This window comes from Narcine bancroftii, chromosome 4, assembly GCF_036971445.1.
Source record: "Narcine bancroftii isolate sNarBan1 chromosome 4, sNarBan1.hap1, whole genome shotgun sequence".
In the NCBI taxonomy this organism is placed as follows: Eukaryota; Metazoa; Chordata; class Chondrichthyes; order Torpediniformes; family Narcinidae; genus Narcine; species Narcine bancroftii.
In genome coordinates this window covers 263,647,033-263,666,395 of record NC_091472.1, presented here as the reverse complement: position 1 = coordinate 263,666,395, position 19,363 = coordinate 263,647,033, and the positions used below count along the sequence as shown (strand labels likewise).

Sequence of the window (19,363 nt, the reverse complement as noted above, 5' to 3'; positions counted from 1 at the left end):
ATAACAAAGAACATTGACAAAGTTAGTGTGGTGGATGTAGTCGATATGGATTTCAGTAAGACATTTGATAAGCAAGGCTTATTCAGAAAATAAGGAGGCCTGAAATCCAAATAGGTCTTGCCTTGTGGATACAAAATTGGCTTGCCCAGAGAAGTCAGAGGCTGGTTGTAGATTGCTTTTATTCTGCATAGAGGTCATGACCAGTGGTGTTCCACAGGGATCTGTTTGGGGACCCATCCTCTTTGTTATTTTTATAAATGACTTTGATGAGGAAGTAGATGGATGACATGAAAGTTGATAGCATTATGGATAGTCTGGAGGGTTGCCAGAGGTTACAAATAGACATTGATAGGATGCAGAGTTGGACTGAAAAGGATGGGTTCATTTCAGTAGTCCAAATTTGAAGGCAGAATACATTGTTAATGGAAGGACACTGAGCAGCGTGGAAGAACGGACAGGTCATGTGGTCCATGACGATAGAACACTCAAACCTGCTGCACAAGTTTTGTTAAGAAGGTGTATGTTGTGTTCGCCTTTAGTAACCATGGAATCGAGTTTTGTGTGATAATGTTACAGCTATGTAAGACCTTGGTTAGATCCTACTTGGAATATTGTGTTCTGGTCATAGAAAGATTATAGATGCTGTACAGAGGGTGAAGAGGAGATTAACAAGGATGTTGTCTGGATTGGAGAGCATGCGTTATGAGGACAGGTTGTGTGAATTTGGTCTGCCGGTACATGAAGGGTGACCTGATAGAGTTGTATGTTGATGAGAGACATTGATCATGTGGATGGCCAGAGGTTCCTTCCCCAGAGCTGAAATGGCTAACACGATGAGGCATAGATTTAAGGTGCTTGGGAGCAAGTACATGGGGGGATGTAAGAGGTAAGCTTTTCACACAGAGTGTGGTGGTGCATGGAATACACTGTTGGCAATGATGGTGGAGACGATTAGATAGAGACATGGAACTGAGAATAATGGGGGGGGGGGGGGTGATGGAGGTTATGCAGTAGGAAAATTCTAGGCATATGTTCAAATGTTTATCTTAAGGCCCATATACAAATACAACCCGACAAAACAGCACATCTCTGGACCATAGTGCACACAGACAGACACAAAGTATACCCTACACATAAAGGGCATACATAACGATCTAAAATACAGTGGTCCCCTCCTTATCCACAGTTTTGGTTTTTGTGGTTTCAGTTTCCCGTGGTCCGAAAATATGAAATGGAGAGACCACGTTCACATGGTTTTTATTACAGTATATTGTTGTAATTGTTCTATTTTATTATTAGTTGTTATTGTTAATCTCTTATTGTGCCTAATTCATAAATTTGAGCAAGTTGTGCGTAAGTGCAGCGAAAAGACTGAGACAACAGGCTGAGACTTTGAATTCCACGCTGCAGCCTTTAAGGCTATGTCTGACCCACCCCTCGCATACCCGAGCTTGCATCATGCTAACACAAGTGCGCATGCGCCCATCCAGACTGGACCAGAAGAGAAGTTTCCATGATGCCATCTTTACCGCGGCTGCCCCACTGACCGCACGTGACAAGTGGGGCTGGTTTGTGTCGTCACAAATTAAACTTTATCATAGGTCTATATGTACAGAAAAAAACATAGGGTTCAGTACTATCCACGGTTTCATGCATCCACTGGGGGTCTTGGAACATATTCCCCCACATATAAGGGGGGACTACTGTAAATATATATAAAAATAATTTGCCTATTTCCCAGGTGGTTCAACCGTTTCACCGCCTGTGGGAAGAAGGTGTTTCTCAGCCTGGCAGTCCTGTTCGTTTTGCTCTTGCACCTCTTCTTTGAAGGTAGTCTCTCAAAGATACTGCTGGCTGGAGGGTAAGGCTCCTCAATCATTTTCTGAGCCCTCTTTGAGCACTGCTGCCTTTGGATGTTGTTGAGAGAGGTAAGGGAGACCCCATTGATCTTCTCAGCAGTTTTAATCACCCTCTGTAGTGACCTCCAATCTGATGCTTTGCAGCAAGCTATGATGCTGCCTGCCAGACCATTCTCTATTTTTAGAGTAGGTTGGCAGAGCTCTGTGGTCCAAAGGGCCTGTACTGCACTCTAGATTTCTCCATTCTATGTTCTACTTCAATGAAGGGCTCAAGTGAGAAACTTTGGTTATGTATCTTTGTCTTTGCTATATAAAGAAGACTGTTTGACCTGCTGAGTTTTTCCAACATTGTTTTTTCTTCAATCACGATGTCTGCACACTTTTGGGTTTCGCTCCTAACGTAAATATTTCTTATGTTTTTTAAGTAGCCGGTAGGAGAGAAATATGGAAGAAACCAACTAAACTTGACTGTTTCACAGGAAAGGAAGCCCATAAACTTTGAGTCTAGTCCAAAGGGGGATATAGCCAAAATATAGAAGTTGAGAATGGCTAGATAAGACAGTTGATCCTGAGAGATAAATTCAGTTAATTAAATCTGGAATAAGGAACTAGAGTCAGTAATATAGTCATGAGATTGTATTCATAATCCATGTATTTTATTTCATGGAAGGTCGTTTGTGACCTAAATGTGACCTTTGACCACTAAAGAGGTTCAGTCTTATTGGCCTCTCATCTCCAGGAATGTAGCTTTGGACATTCAGCAACATCTGCCCTCTGTGAATGAAAGAATTATAAATAGTAGGAGTCTAGATTGAACATGATTTTGTGGGGGTACAGTAAGGTTTAAAACTTAAATTCATTTTTTAGAGTTGCAGTGACATTATTATGGATGCCATTAGGGAATGTCTGTGTCCACTCTGTGTCCATTGGTCATGATTCAATGCATCTCTACCAAGTTTTATAAAATGATGTATCATTTAATAGTAGCTTTCTTTTTTTTCCAGAAAGCTGAAAATTTCTGTTCCAAAAACAAACAGGGAGTTGGACAAAAGTATTTGTAGAATTAGTGGCTGTAAGACTTCACCTGCAAAGGTTGGAAATTCTATGCAATGCTATCCTTTAAAAGTTAGAGGGATGTCAATGCAAAGTGATCTTGTCCTCTGAGCTGAATGAATTGTAAATAAATTAATTTCTTCTCCTTTGAAGTCAAAAGTCAAGTGACAGGATGTAGCAACTGTGACGCAGTGCGAAATGAATAAGAAAAAGATCAAATGTAGTCGAGTCGAAGTTCATTAAAAGTAATTTACTCAGTCACCTGCAGCTTTTTAAAACCCCACGTTCCAAATTATGACATCGTGACGTCACTTGGAACCTCCCGATTCGGTTCGATTAAGCCTCCGGTGAGCCGCTACGTCCCCACCCCCAGAACCAGCAATAGGCTAAACCTCTGGTGCCATTATTTTTAACCATGTCAAGGGCCAATCAAGGTCAAGATAAGCAGGCTTTAGTCAGTCAATTGTAAATGTCTCTGGATGACCCCAAGTTGTACGATTGTTTTGTAGCACTCTGAAGGGACCCTCATACGGCCTCTGTAAGGGTGGCATTTGTGCACCTCTATGCATAAACACAAACTCACAGTCCCAGAGTACCTTTGGGATGAAGGGTGTTGTTGTTCTATGCCTTGACGTAGGAACTGGGGCCAATTTTCCAAGCTGCTCCCTCAGTCTGCCTAAGACAGACAGTGGCACCTCCTGTCCACTTGCTGCGGGCACAAACTCCCCAGGTATAATGAGCAGGGTTCCATAAACCAATGGGTGATGAAGAGTTGAGATCCTCTTTGGGTGTTGTTCTTATTCCCAGGAGGATCCAGGGTACCTCATCCACTCAATCAGCTCCTTGGAGAGAGGCCATGAGTGCAGCCTTCATGTGCCTATGGAACCGATCCACCAGGTGGTCGTATGGTGGAGCTGCATTCCCAGCAGTCGCGATAAAACATCCCAGAGTGCGAAGGTAAACTGTGGCCTCTGTCGGAGGTAACCTCTGGGTAGGTTGAATTGTGATACCCAGGCAGAAATAAGTTTTGGTGCATGAGCTGGTTGATGAGTCTGTCCTTGGAACTGCCTCCAGCCACCCAGTGAATCTGTCAATGACCATTAACAAGTACCTAGACTCACATTACACCGGAAGCAGACCGACAATGTTGACATGCATATGGTCGAATCTGCATTGCAGTGGATAGAAAGGCTGAAGTGATGCCTTTGTACTTTTACAGATTGGCAGTCCATGCACGTCTTTGCCCAGTGCATGACCTGCTTTTTGAGTCCATGCCATACAAACTTGTCGGCTATCAGGCGGACTGTCGCTCGAATGGAGGGATGGGACAGTCTGTGAATGGCATCAAAAATGCAAAGTCTTTAATGCAGCAGGGATGATAGGGCGAGGCTGACGTTTGGAAACGTCACACAGAAGAGTGGCAACTTTCAGCCCAAAGGGAACTTCCTTGAGTTGCAGGCTCATAACAGCAGTTCTATAAGCCAGGAGTTCATTGTCCTGGCACTGAGCTTTGGCGAGTGCCATGTAATCTACACCTGAAGAGAGGGCATGTACTGCTTGAACAGAGGAGCAGGACAGGGCATCATCCACCTCATTACTCTTATCAGAGATATGTTTAATCCTGGTTGAAAACTTGGATACTTAAGATAGGTGACATTGTTGGTAGGGTGACCAGGGATCTAATGCCTTCGCAAAGGTGAAAGTTCACAATTTGTGGTCAGTAAGAATCGTGAAGTCCCTGCCTTCCAAAAAATAGGGCCAGCAGTTCCTTATTGAATGTGCTGTATTTCATTTCATGAGGGGTGGTGGTGCCTATTAAAAAATGTTAGAGGCTTCCATTGTCCTTTGGTGTACTGTTCCAAGACTCCGCCTACTGCCCAGTTGACTATGTCTATCCATTTGTGGATGGACCAACAATGTTGCCTTTGCTAGGGCGTCTTTGGAATTTTGGAATACCTCTGTCGTCTCCTTTGTCCACTTGAGTTCTTTGGCACCACTGAACACTAGGTCAAAGAGGGGTTTTATAATATGAGCTGCAGAGGGTAGAAAGTGGCGATAGAAAATTGACCATCCCCACAAATTCCTGGAGTCTTTTGATTGTATCAGGTCTTGGAATTTGAGGATGACTTCCACCTTGCTAGGCAATGGAATGATACGCCGGCTGCTGATCTGATGTCCCAAGAACTCGATAGAGGACTGCCCTAAATTTTGCATTTACCAGGGTTCACAGTTAGCCTGAACTCTTGGAGGCAGCAGTAGAGTAAACACAGATGCTGCAGGTGCTCTTTGTGGGAGTGGCTGGCAACCAGTATGTCATCCAAGTATATGAAAAGGAAGTCCATGCTACACCCCACTATGCCCATCAGTCGCTGGAATGTTTGCTTAACATTTTTGAGCCCAAAAGTCTGAACGGTGTTATGATGGCAGTCTTGGGAATGTCCTCCAGGTTTATAGGTCGAAGAGCTGTGCAGCTCACACGTGCCATGAGACTGAAAATCCAGAGAAGGAGGGCTTTTAGGGTTTTGCATTTGCTGAGAGTTAGTGGGTCCTGAAGGAAATCCACTACTCGACCGGCCATGTCCTGGTCGAGATCACTTGCCACATGATAGTACTTAGTGGCATCCACTTCTATCTGGTGAATATGGAACTGGGGTTCAGCCTGCCCAAACCAAACTTCAGTTTGAGTGGCCCAAAGGACAGGCAGTTTGAGCAAAATCGCTGCATCGTCCATGTTGGGTCCAAAATCCATTTGGGCCCGTCGGGGTTACTAATGTAGCAACTGTGTCAGGTGCGAAATGAAGAATTAAAAAATGATCAGACTTAGTTGAGTCAAAGTTCAGTGGAAGTCATTTACTCAGTCACCTGCAGATTTTGAAAACCCTGCACGTTCCAAATGACATAATCGCATTATGGCTTCACTCAGAATCTCCTGAGCCGCATCGATTAAGTCTCTGGTGAGCCGCTACAAGAACATGGATCAAAAACATGCCAGAAGTGAATTAAATGTGAGATCTAAGAGATAAATGGATCTTCTAAATTATGAAAGGATGAACATATTTGGGATCGACAAAAACTATGAAATTCTATCAACATATTTGTGACAATTTACACTGGTTCATTTTTTAATCTATTAATTTCTCCTGTTTAAAATCCTTAACATTCCCTTGTTTTTAAGTAATTTACCTTTTTAATTTATTTAACCTATTTAAGATTAATGTTACCATTGAATTCCAACAGAGTATTTGTATTTTCTTACTGAAGTAAGTATCTACAATTTCAAGTGCCAAAGCTGTTCGATTCAGCAAAACAACCTCATGCAAGTTTCTAAACAAATTGGCAGTATAGGGTCAAATGAAAAGTTGACTGTCTTGTAGGGGCTGGAAGGTTTGATCCTTTAAAAAGGCTTCTCTCAGTTAAATGCCCTTCACTTGTTGGTGTCAGGTGTCTAAGAAACCATTAGCTGTCAGAATGTAGAAAGTTTGTCATTAAATATGATTTAGAGAGATTGCAAAAAAAATTGGCACATTAGCCATGAATGGTTTTGGAAAATTAACATTGAAGTTTAAGAATTATCTTTATGCTAAAAGTTAATAAAAGCTTTCCTTTTTATTTTTAGATCATTCTGTGGTGCTCATCCAGAGTTGTCCATCTGACATAGACGTACAGTGTTCTATGGAAGTCAGTATGATTTCACTTCTGTCATTTATATGGGAATAACCTGGTTGCAGTAAGAACGTTATGCATAAGGGATCTGGCCAGCCTGTATGGAGACAACTCTCTCAGACTAAAGCAGCTCCAGTGGAACGGTACAAGCATGGTTGTTGCATCCATAATGGATATATTTATCTTTATGGTGGTCGAAGGCAAAATGGTCTGAAGGATTTTTGGAGATACAGCATTGGTAAGATGGTGCATTTTTTTTTAACTTTGATCTTTATTCAACTTATTTATTCATGGGATGCAGTTGTTGCTAGCCAGGCTGCTGTTAAATATCTCCAACTGAACCCTAGTTCTCATGGCTACCTCAGATGGTAGTTGAGAATCAACTATATATGTAGATCTAGACTTGCTCAGGATTCACACAGGGTAAGGTTGGCAGATTTTGCCTTCATTAGATTATAGTATTGACAGCATTAACTGTTAACTAATTAATGCATGTTAGTAACTATGGGGAGCTGATACTGCAGTGAAGGGCCAGAATGTTGTGAGATAAACGGGTTCCAAATACAAAGTTGGCAGAACCAGTTTAATGAACCTGCTGCATATTGAATTTGCCCTACAGTGTGGTATGTGGATGAGTTAAAGGAAGGTGGAATGCTTTGTTTTTTATTTATTGTCTGTTTTTAAAATTCAGTTAAGTATACTATTGTTTGTTGTTTCTTGAACAAAATATCTGTTCAGCTCCAGCAAGTGAGAAATTTGATGTAGTGGAATGTTAAAACTACTTGATGATTTGCTCTTCTGACCACTTTGGTAATTAGATTGGTAAATTGCTGGGTTATGTTAGAATTTTTGACTCACTATTTAAAAAAAACAAGGTTGGCAGAGGAGAAAATAGGGGAGGAAGGGAAGCTGTATGGTATAATATAAATTAATAAAGAAAGCATAGTTTAAAAAATTTGTTCTTCAAAGCCTATTTGAGGTTAGCAGTGTTTGTCAGCTTTGAAAACAATCCAAAGTCTATCTGTCTCAATACAGCTCCCAGGGCTTTCAGCTTCAGGGGAGGGTAGCAAACACCAGATTTTCACAGGTTCTATAAAATGCTTCAGTTGCGAATGCTGTTAAACTATGTGGATTTGTAAAACTAAGATTGAGAATTGATTGAGAAAAATAATCATGTTACTCAAAATAGTTTGCTTGAAGTACTTAAAGGCAGTTTGACCATTCTCAGCCGGAATGTTCCACAACAGCAGCATTTCTCCCTCATCTTATCCATCAGAGTTTTCTTTTCGACACTCTCTTTCTTTCTTTGGCTTGGCTTCGCGGACGAAGATTTATGGAGGGGGTAAAAGTCCACGTCAGCTGCAGGCTCGTTTGTGGCTGACAAATCCGATGTGGGACAGGCAGACACGGTTGGAGCGGTTGCAAGGGAAAATTGGTTGGTTGGGGTTGGGTGTTGGGTTTTTCCTCCTTTGTCTTTTGTCAGTGAGGTGGGCTTTGCGGTCTTCTTCAAAGGAGGTTGCTGCCCGCCGAATTGTGAGGCGCCAAGATGCACGGTTTGAGGCGATATCAGCCCACTGGCAGTGGTCAATGTGGCAGGCACCAAGAGATTTCTTTAGGCAGTCCTTGTACCTCTTCTTTGGTGCACCTCTGTCTCGGTGGCCAGTGGAGAGCTCGCCATATAACACGATCTTGGGAAGGTGATGGTCCTCCATTCTGGAGACGTGACCTACCCAGCGCAGTTTGATCTTCAGCAGTGTGGATTCGATGCTGTCGGCCTCTGCCATCTCGAGTACTTCGATGTTGGAGATGAAGTTGCTCCAATGAATGTTAAGGATGGAGCGGAGACAACGCTGGTGGAAGCGTTCTAGGAGCCGTAGGTGATGCCGGTAGAAGACCCATGATTCGGAGCCGAACAGGAGTGTGGGCATGACAACGGTTCTGTCTATGCTAATCTTTGTGAGGTTTTTCAGTTGGTTGTTTTTCCAGACTCTTTTGTGAAGTCTTCCAAAGGCGCTATTTGGCTTGGCGAGTCTAATGCCTGAAGGATTAGCAATTTTATTTCATCATTGTTAAAATGTTTTTCATAGGTCCTGACAGATTACATGTTTTATCTGTATGGAGTGAACAAACCATATTTATATCTGATCTTTAATCAATTTTGCAGAATTGTTATAGATGAGGATCATGCAGGGGGAAACCTTGTCCAGTTTGTGGCTGGAGTGTGGAAGATGTGAAGAAATAGCATTTTAAAACATGGCATATCAGTGAAGATTAGATTGATCTTAACTGTGGTATTCACATTCTGAACACATTGTTTTGGTACACTATTTTTACGTTTTCTGCTTCCCTACCATTAAGACAGCTAGTGGGCCCTCCACTCAGTGATGAATTAACTACCACCCTGGCTCCTTGGCTGAGCTTTAGTAAGACTGCCCTGACCTTGCCACCCCACCCCACCCCCCTCTCAGCCCTCACCCTTCATTGAATAGAATAAAGTGAAATTGTTCTATTTATTAGCCTTTGGGCGTGATGCCCTCACATATTCTAAATTTATCTGTCGAGTATGTGCTGGGAATACACCAGTTGGTGTTTGGTTGGAAGAGAGGAGGAAAAACTTCATTAAAATCAATCAAAACTTTACCTTACAAAAGCTGTCTGCTGGCCCCAGATAATTGAAAAGTCTGTTAGTTACAAAAGGATAAATAAAATTAATTCTTAAAACAAAAGTCTTGATACAAAAAAGTAAACCTACCATGAGTGACGCTGCATGAGCCGAGCTCTGCTGCAGGAGGTAGACCTCAGACTCGCATGCGTGTTCAAATGCAAGCACTGATTGACAGGTAGCATTGGGACCGGTGGAGCCTGAATTGATAGATGGGACTGAGACCTTACTGTTAATTTATGGGTGAACAGTGTACTTCCGCATGCCTTGATTGACAGGTAGACCCAGGTCTAACATGGTTACACTGGTGTACCAGTGGTTGTGACAGCCTTAATTACCTTCTGGGCCCCTAGGCTTCAGCCTACTCAGCCTAATGGTTAATCTGCCACTGCCTCCAGTTACTGCGAGCTAGCATAGTTATTTTTTTTAAATTTAATTTGGACATTTAGCACAGTAACAGGCCCTTCCGGTTCACGAGCCTCTGATCCCCAAACATACACCTACAATCCCCGTACATTTTTAAAAGATAGGAGGAAACCGAAGCGCTCTGAGGAAATCCATGCAGACACAGGGAGAAACTCTTTTCTTCTTTGGCTTGGCTTCGTGGACGAAGATTTATGGAGGGGTATGTCCACGTCTGCTGCAGGCTCGTTGGTGACTGACAAGTCCGACGCGGGGCAGGCAGGCACGGTTGCAGCGGTTGCAAGGGAAAATTGGTTGGTTGGGGTTGGGTGTTGGGTTTTTCCTCCTTTGCCTTTTGTCAGTGAGGTGGGCTCTGCGGTCTTCTTCAAAGGAGGTTGCTGCCCGCTGAACTGTGAGGCGCCAAGATGCATGGTTGGAGGCAATATCAGCCCACTGGTGGTGGTCAATGTGGCAGGCACCAAGAGATTTCTTTTAAGCAATCCTTGTACCTCTTCTTTGGTGCACCTCTGTCATGGTGGCCAGTGGAGAGCTCGCCATATAACACGATCTTGGGAAGGCGATGGTCCTCCATTCTGGAGACGTGACCCATCCAGCGCAGTTGGGTCTTCAGCAGCATGGATTTGATGCTTGCAGACTCTGCCAGCTCGAGTACTTCGATGTTGGTGATGAAGTCATTCCAATGAATGTTGAGGATGGAGCGGAGACAGCGCTGATGGAAGCGTTCTAGGAGCCGTAGGTGATGCCGGTAGAGGACCCATAATTCGGAGCCGAACAGGAGCGTGGGTATGACAACGGCTCTGTACACGCTGATCTTTGTGTGTTTCTTCAGGTGGTTGTTTTTCCAGACTCTTTTGTGTAGTCTTCCAAAGGCGCTATTTGCCTTAGCGAGTCTGTTGTCTATCTCTTTGTCGATCCTTGCATCAGATGAAATGGTGCAGCTGAGGTAGATAAACTGGTTGACCGTTTTGAGTTCAGTGTGCCCGATGGAGATGTGGGGGGGCTGGTGGTCATGGTGGGGAGCTGGCTGATGGAAGACCTCAGTTTTCTTCAGGCTGACTTCCAGGCCAAACATTGTGGCAGTTTCCGCAAAACAGGACGTCATGCGCTGGAGAGCTGGCTCTGAATGCGTAACTAAAGTGGTATCGTCTGCAAAGAGTAGTTCACGGACACCATATTCAAACCCGCTAACCACGCCGCCTGCTATTCTAACCATGCCGTTTTTGAACAATGCCAACAATTTTGCTAAACTACTCAATTATATGTATAAATGCACTACTTCCTCACCATTTTGGAATAATGCCTCAGGGCATCTCTAGCAAAGGGGTTAAAGGAAAGATCCAGAGATTTACAATAGAAAGGAAGTACTGGATGAAGAGCGATGAACCCCAATGCCTGGGGTAAAATAGATGAAACAATGCCTACATATAGAGGAGGAAATCAGGACAAGATAAATCTTGAAGTTAAATGATTGAAATACTAAGTAGTCTGATCAAGAATGAGGATTGAGATATATTTGGGATCAATTTTCTATTTATGAAGAAAAGGATACAGGAACACAGTTCTCCAAGATTGCCCTCATTATTAAGAAGGAAGTGAATGTAGTCAATATACATAATAAATACTGGAGCTCATGAATAGATAATGTGCCCCATCTGGTGAATGCCAGTTAATGCAGAGAAAAGAATGCCATGAGAATATAGTAAAAACTAATAAAAAAATAAATAAATAGGACACCCAATTTCGGCCTTTGCTCTCTTTGGAACCCCTTCTCCTGCCTTAAGCCTTCATCCTCCTCTTGGACACCCTGTTCTGGACTTTTGCCCACTCTGGAAATTGCACTCTTGTTTAAAAAAAAGTAGTACATCTGAATCTAGTGTTTAAACAGGATTCAAAGCAAGAAGGGGATTTGAGGTTTCTGCTTTCCAACCAATGGCCATAAAATCAATGAATGGAAATGGTTTAAATAAGATCTTGGTAGACAAAAAACCTGAGTGGTGTCCAAGCAGCACTGTGTTCAGTGATGTTTGCCATATTGCACAAATGACATTTATGCCTTGGTAGTGGTGCACTGCATGGCAAGTAATTGGGTCATGGAATATAAGGAGGTTTATAATGGAGAAAAGAAAACCTGGTGATTTTTTTTGAGTGAGGTCAATATCAATGTGTCAAGATTTGTCTGGATGTGATTGCTTTGACAATAGGAGCATCTCAGCCACTACATGCCTCCATGAGCTTTCCCTAGCTGGAAAGGAGATGGACACCAACAAGTCATTCTGCCCGAAGGAACACGAATATTTTTTTTTTTTAATCCACTGTAATATTACTATAATTGGTCACATGGGTGTATTTTGTTGGCGTGGACTTGTGGGCCAGAAGGGCCTGTTAGCATTCTGTATCTCTAAATTAAAATTAAATAATGTTTTAATTTAATGATAAAGCACGGTCGATAGCCCTTCTGGCCCATGAAATCCCTGCTGCCCAATTACATTTAATTAACCAATCAATCTGGTATATTTTCTGGGGGGTGGGATAAAACTGGAGCACCTGAAAAAAGATAAACAGGTCACAGGCAGAATATTGAAACTCCTTACAGACAGCACTGGATTTTAAATTCAACACATTGAAAAATCTTGATGGAATGAGATTCACACTTCCTAAATGAGACACGGGAGTGGGATTAACAAGATTGTTCCACTGGGAAGTTGATGATCTTAATGGCTGCATTCTTTGCAATAATGGTTCTATATTTATTGTGAGGTAGAGTGGAAGATGCTCCTTGTTTTTTGTTCATTTTGGCTTCCTCATACCTACCTCCCTCTCCCCGTGTTAGCCCAGGCACAGGTCCTTGTCATTCTCACTGTGGAAAAAGATGCAAAGGTTTATGTGGCACCAGACATCAGATCAAGAGAGGCCTGGATGTACAAATAAGCAGGCAGTGAATTTAAACATCTGCATGAATGATTTTCACAATTCTTTTGTAATTAACTACCTGAAAAAAAAATGATGGTGGGATATGTAAAGCATACTGATGTAAAGCATTTGATGGCTCTTGCAATGGTGAGCAGGCAGATGAACTGTAGTAGTATTTCCTGATCTTCTACATTCCTATATGTGAATGCTGCTGAGTTTATTGGTAGTGAAGACAAACTTATCTTTTTCAGAACAGCCATGATGGCACCAGTTGATGGTTTTATTTTCTGTGAACATTCAGACGATGAACTTGCATCCTGTTGTTTTTGGTCACAGCACAGAAAAGGGTTCTTTATCCAGTCAGATCCATGCTGACCTTTGAACTTGTTCATCACATTTCCCTGCAATTGGTCTGTAGCCTTGCGCTCCTTGCAGTGACAGATTAACCATTAGGCTGAGTAGGCTTAAGCCAAGGGGGGACTGGTAGGACCAGGAACCTCGGGCTCCCGACAGAAGAAGGGACCTTGAGCTCCCGGATAGGAGCAGGGACTCTGGGCTCCCAGCATATGCGGGGACCTCGGGCTCCCGGCAGGAGTGTTTGGAGACCCCTAATATAAGTTATTTAATGTAACTTAACATCACTTTATGCTTTTCAGCGAAGGGTGGGATAGGGGAGCAAAGTCTGGGGAGCTCAGCCTAGGGGCCCAGGTGGTAGTTAATCTGCCACTGGCTCCTTGGACTTTCAAGTTCTTGACCAGATGTTTATTACATGTGGTGAGGGTACCTGTCTCCACCACCACCTCAGGCTCTTTACATTTCTCTTTCTGTTCCTGGTTTATCTTTTCTTTGGCTTGGCTTCGCGGACGAAGATTTATGGAGGGGGTAAAAAGTCCACGTCAGCTGCAGGCTCGTTTGTGGCTGACAAGTCCGATGCAGGACAGGCAGACACGATTGCAGCGGTTGCAAGGGAAAATTGGTTGGTTGGGGTTGGGTGTTGGGTTTTTCCTCCTTTGCCTTTTGTTCGTGAGGTGGGCTCTGCGGTCTTCTTCAAAGGAGGTTGCTGCCCGCCAAACTGTGAGGCGCCAAGATGCACGGTTTGAGGCGTTATCAGCCCACTGGCGGTGGTCAATGTGGCAGGCACCAAGAGATTTCTTTAGGCAGTCCTTGTACCTTTTCTTTGGTGCACCTCTGTCACGGTGGCCAGTGGAGAGCTCGCCATATAACAGGATCTTGGGAAGGCGATGGTCCTCCATTCTGGAGACGTGACCCATCCAGCGCAGCTGGATCTGGTTTATCTACATCACCCTGTAATCGCATTGTAGAATGATTTATAACCAGTGCCCTGGAGGTATGGCACGGTTCCAGCATTGAACTCTCTGGCTATTCCACTGAGAGGAATATTTGGAGATGAAATTGGTGAGATTAAAAGTTTGAATCACTGTTTCCATATTGTACCATGATTAACTGATGCTGCATAATAAAACCAGTCCTGAAATAAAAAAAGGCAGATACTCAAAATCTGAGGCAAAATCGGAAACTGATGGAAATACTGAGCAAGTTGGGAAGAATTTGAGGAGATGGGCTGCAATTGACTGGCACTCACAAGGGGTAGAATTAGGTGCAGGAAATCCTCAGTAGAAGGAAGACCTTGGGCAGCCTACTCTAGAATGTCCTGATACCCTTTGACCTGAGGCAAGGCAGAGCTTTGTCTCCTATTTTATGAAATGGGAGATGCTTAAGAAACTGCAGATGCTGGAAGCCGAAGGTCAAAACAATCTTCTGAAGGAACTCAGTGAGTCGAGCAGCAAGGGAGGGAGAAAGTGAATGGTTGACTTTGTGAGATGAAACCCTTCATTATGTTTTTTTTTTAAAAGCAATTTTACCATGTCTCATTTTTAGACATATAAAAATTATTGAATTGACAATAGTTCAATTCCCATTCAATTACCAGAGCTTCCACCAATCACCACACATTAACAGCAAGCATCAATGGATAAAAAAACTTTGAAAAGCCTTTACATCTTCAGGATATTAAGGACACTGGTGTATTCAGGAGAAGGAGAATGTGCAAACTTCCCACATACAGCAGCGGAGGTCAGGATCGATCCTTGGGCATTGGAGCTGTGAGGCAGTGGTTTGACAAACTACTACTGTGCCCCAAACTGCATCCCTATGGCACTCGGCAGTGTTAAGCTGCTGTGGCAGTTATTGTGCATACATGCCAGCCCCTCTTTACCAAACTGTTTACTTTTTCAGATTTTAAGTATAGTTTTGTGGGTCTTTCCAACAGGGCTCTGAATGTTGACGAGAGGTTAACATAAAAGAGGTTATTTCCTTTTTAGTACAACATTTTATTCAGTTAGGTTTCATTGGTATGGTTCCGGTATGTTTAGAGCTTGTGCATCTCAAATCAACTTCTCCATAGAAAGTAAAACTGCAAAAGCTTTTCATTGTACTTAGAGGAATTAGGTCTTTGGTGAGGAATTGTAAAAGAGCAGGAAGGATTGGAATGTTCCTTCTTTTACAATCTTTTTATTGATTCTATAATAATAAAACATATAAATATGTGATGTATATGGAATACATAATAAGTACAGAAAGTAACACAACCCTTTAATACAAAGCTATTATATCACCATCACTAATCATTTTTATACTCTAAATTAAAGAATTATATGAAATAATTTATTATAATACAGATATATAATATGTCCCCACTACCTAGACTGGAGTTGTATGGCAAAAAGATTAGTACTCTTATCTAAGAAAGCATGAAAAAAAGAACATAAAATTATCATTTAAATTGTTATTGTTCTAGAAATTCTGAAAATAACTAACAAATGGTCCCCACATATTTTGAAAATTTTTATTTGTATCAGTTACAGAGCATGAGATTTTCTCTAAATTAAGGCAAGAAATAATTTCACATAACCATTGAGCATGAATGGGCGGAGCAGCATCCTTCCACCTAAGTAGTACAACGTGTCTTGTCATAAGGGAAGTAAAAGATATTATTTGAACTTTAGTTGGTAATAAAGTCATGCCGTTCTCTCTAGAAGTGTCAAAAAGAGCAACTAAAGCATGAGGCTCTAAGTTCAAGTCAAGAATTATTGATAAAGTCTGAAATAACTTCAAAGCCTTCATGAAACCACGCTGGCTTGGACCTATCATGTCATGCACGTCTAGATATTTTATAACCTGTCCTTGAGGATCGACTCCAATAACTTTCCAACTACTGAGATCAGACTAGTAGGCCTGTAATTTTCTTTTTTCTGCCTCCTTCCTTTCTTAAACAGTGTAACTACATTTGCGACCTTCCAGTACTCTGGAACCATGCCAGAGTCTAACTGATTCCTGGAAAATCATTCCGCCTCCACAGTCTCCAAAGCCATCTCTATCAGAACCTGTGGGTGCACCTCATCCAGTCTGGGAGACTTATCTATCTTTAGTCCATTTAGCTTGCCAAGCATTTTCACTCTAGTAATCTTGACTGTACTTAACTCTATTCCACGAGACAGACCTCTGACTATCAGGTATATTGCTAATGTCTTCCACAATGATGCAAAATATTCATTTAGTTCCTCTGCCATCTCTTTGTTACCCATTATAATTTCTCCAGTATAATTTTCAATCAATCCTATATCTACCTGTCTCTCATTCTCTCTTCATATATTTAAAAAATCTTAGTTTTTTTCTGTATGTTATTTGCCCAAATTCCTTTCATAATTTATTTTTTCTTTCCTTTCTTAGTTTTTTTCTGTAAATTTTTAAAAGTTTCCTAATCCTGTTTTCCCATTAATTTTTGCTTCCTTGTATGCCTTCTCTTCTGTTTTTATTTTAGCCTTAACCTCTCTTGTGAGCCACATTTATTCCATTTTCCATTCATAATTTTCTGTTTTATTGGAATATATCTTATCGTGTACTTTCTTTATTTCTTGTTGAAATATCATCCAATTCTGCTCAGCCATCCCTCCATCTAGCTTACTTTTTCCAGTCAACTTGAGCCAATTCCTCTCTCATACCACTATAATTTCCTTTGTTCCACTGAAATATTGAAACACCTGATATCAGCTTCTCGTTTTCAAATTTGAATCTGAACTCAATCATATTATGGTCACTACTTACTAAGGGTTCTATTACCTTAGTTCCCTAATCACCTCCAGTTCATTACACATCACCCAATCCAAAACCGCCGATCCCCTGGTGGGTTTATCAACAAGCAGCTCCAAAAAGCCATCCTGTAGGCATTCGACAAACTCTCTCCTGAGATCCAGTACCTTTCTGACTTTCCCAATCCCCTTTCAGGCTCCATAATCATTTTGGCATTTTCCTTCTGACCCGCTTTTTCTATTTCCAGCTATAACTTGTAGTTCACCTCCCGGCTGCTGTTTGGATATAAAACTGCTATTAGGGTCCTTTTACCCATGCCATTTCTTAACTCAACTCATAAGGATTCTACCCTATGTCCCTTCTTTCTAGAGATTTGATATTATTGTTTACCATTAGGGCCATGCCACCCCCTCTAACTACCTACCTATCTTTCCTATACACTATGTACCCTTGGATATTCAGCTCTCGATTGCATCCATCATTGAGCCATGTCTCAGTGAAGACCACAATGTCATATATTTAATCTGTAGCTGTACAACAAGGTCATCTACTTTATTTCTAATGCTATGTGGATTTAAGTACAGTACACTTAGACCAGTATCTGTAACTAATTTGGCTGTATTTCTATTACATAACAAATTATCCTGTCTTTCCACCTGCATGTCTCTTTTGTCATCTTTGCTGCACAGTATCTTTAACTTTTTTCTATTTTCCTCTTTCTCGACCCTAACACCTTGGTTCCCTTGCTCCCTGTCAACTTAGTTTAAACCCTCTCTAATAGCTATATTAAATATCCCCACCAGGATTTTGGTTCCTTTTGAGTTCAGGTGTACCCCATCCTTTTTGTATAGGTCATACCTCCTCCAAAACGGATCCCAATGATCCAAGAATTTGAAACCCTGAACCAGTCTCTTAGCCTCGCAGTCATCTGTTTAATTCTGCTGTTCTTCCCTTCATTTGCATGTGGCACAGGCAGCATTCCTGAGATCTTCTTCCTAACACCCTGTAATCTTCCTTCATGACCTCCTCTGTTTTTGTCTGTGTCATTGGTATCAACATATACAAAGACTTTTGGCTGCTCGTCCTCTCCCCTCCTATCTGAGACATCCACACCTTGGCGCCAGGGAGACAACACATCATCCAGATATCCCTATTATGCACGCAAAATCTCTTGTCTGTTCACCTCACTATGGAATCCCCTATAACCACTACATTTTATGTTTGACCATCATCTGGTCTGAAAAAATATCATGAATGTGACTTTCTCCTAGTTATATTAATTTTGCAATTGCATTGCACTAGGAAAAAAAGAGTAGCATTATGGAATTGAATTTTGGGTCTCATCTACACAGTGAGATGTTAGGCTTGGGGTTTGTGACCAAAAGACAAAGTGAAGTAGCAGGATATTTGAGGAAGTTTTTGGCATCAATATGAGAGATTGCATATTTGAGGATTTTAGGTAGAACACTTCAAGGTAGTGAGCTGATTTGTCTGGAGTTTTTGGGGCAAATGACAATAGATTTAAAGGCTTATTGGTTCCAAAAATGGAGAGCAGAGATGAAACAGTGGTCTGTAACTGAAGGTAAGGGTTTTTGAAGTTAACAGAATTAGGAGTGTTGTGGATTTTTTGATGTCCAGAAATGGAGAATTATTCAGAAAAGTTTAAGCCTTTATTTGCAAACAAAAGCTGAGACAAATCAAAGCCTGGACTCTGAAATGTCTTTTGCTATGAGACACTGTCCTTTTTATTTTATATTATAGTCCTGACTTAATCACATTTCTGCACCCAATCGTTCATAACTTCATATCTTAACAGGACGTCATCCCTTGGATCGCTACAATTATTTTCATTATTCTCCATCCATTAATCTAATCATGTTTAGAACCACATGTTTCATCATATCCAGCCATCTGCTGCCTTCTATTCTTAACTGTGGCCTTGTGTAGTAAATACATAATGGATTATTACTCTTGTAACATAGTGTGTGTAAATTGTTACCTAGTAATGGATGGTAATTCATGTGGTTTATTTTCCATAGGAGATGGTTGGCATCTCCAAGGGGAAGTTGGAAAGTGAGGCTTATTTCCAAAGCAAGATGTTCCTGGCAGAGTTCTATGACCACTGGAGGTTGTGAAGAACAAAAGTCAGGAGACAGTTCAAGAGAAATGCCAAATGTTATCCATGTATTCCCTGATGCTGCACCTTACAAAAGATTGTTTATAATTTTAAACAAGAAAGTCTGCAGATGCTGGGGTTGAGTGTGATAATCAAATGTGCGGGAGAAACTCAGCAGGTCACACAGCATCCATAGGAAGTAAAGAGTAACCAATGTTTAGGGCCTGGGCCCTCATCAGCTAAAGTTGAATATCCTTTACTTATGGATACTGTGTAACCTGTTGAGTTTCTCCAACATGTTTGTGCCTTGCGATTGTTTTTAACTCTTGGGTTTCCTCCGGAGAGGTGGCATTGGATTATTATGCCCAGATATCATAATTTGTGTCATATTTGAATCAATTGCATGTAATAGGATGGCTTTACCAGGCTAGTGGAGTGAACTATTAAACCACATTGATAAGTTTCCTTTCTGAAACTGCAACAGTTAACCTCGGTAGTTCTGATGTGACTTTCATGCTGCTAAATTGAAAATTTGATTTGAGATCTCTTGAACTACAATTGAACGGG

The 19,363-nt window shown here is 41.7% G+C and overlaps 1 protein-coding gene across 9 annotated transcripts in view; it reads left to right on the top strand.

Annotated features, from left to right (window-relative positions):
* klhdc3l (kelch domain containing 3-like) overlaps positions 1 to 19,363 on the top strand; it is an 87,181-nt gene that overhangs the window by 34,497 nt on the left and 33,321 nt on the right. For 3 of the 9 annotated variants that reach the window (XM_069934880.1, XM_069934876.1, XM_069934879.1), the window contains exon 2: positions 6,529 to 6,813. The exons of 2 other annotated variants lie outside the window; for them this stretch is intronic. In XM_069934880.1, the coding sequence (XP_069790981.1) occupies positions 6,651 to 6,813 (163 nt within the window). In that variant the 5' untranslated portion in view covers positions 6,529 to 6,650. Of the gene's footprint in view, positions 1 to 2,863; positions 2,952 to 6,528; positions 6,814 to 19,363 lie in introns of those variants that run through there. 4 more of the 9 variants (XM_069934877.1, XM_069934878.1, XM_069934885.1 and 1 more) reach the window with 2 other exon arrangements.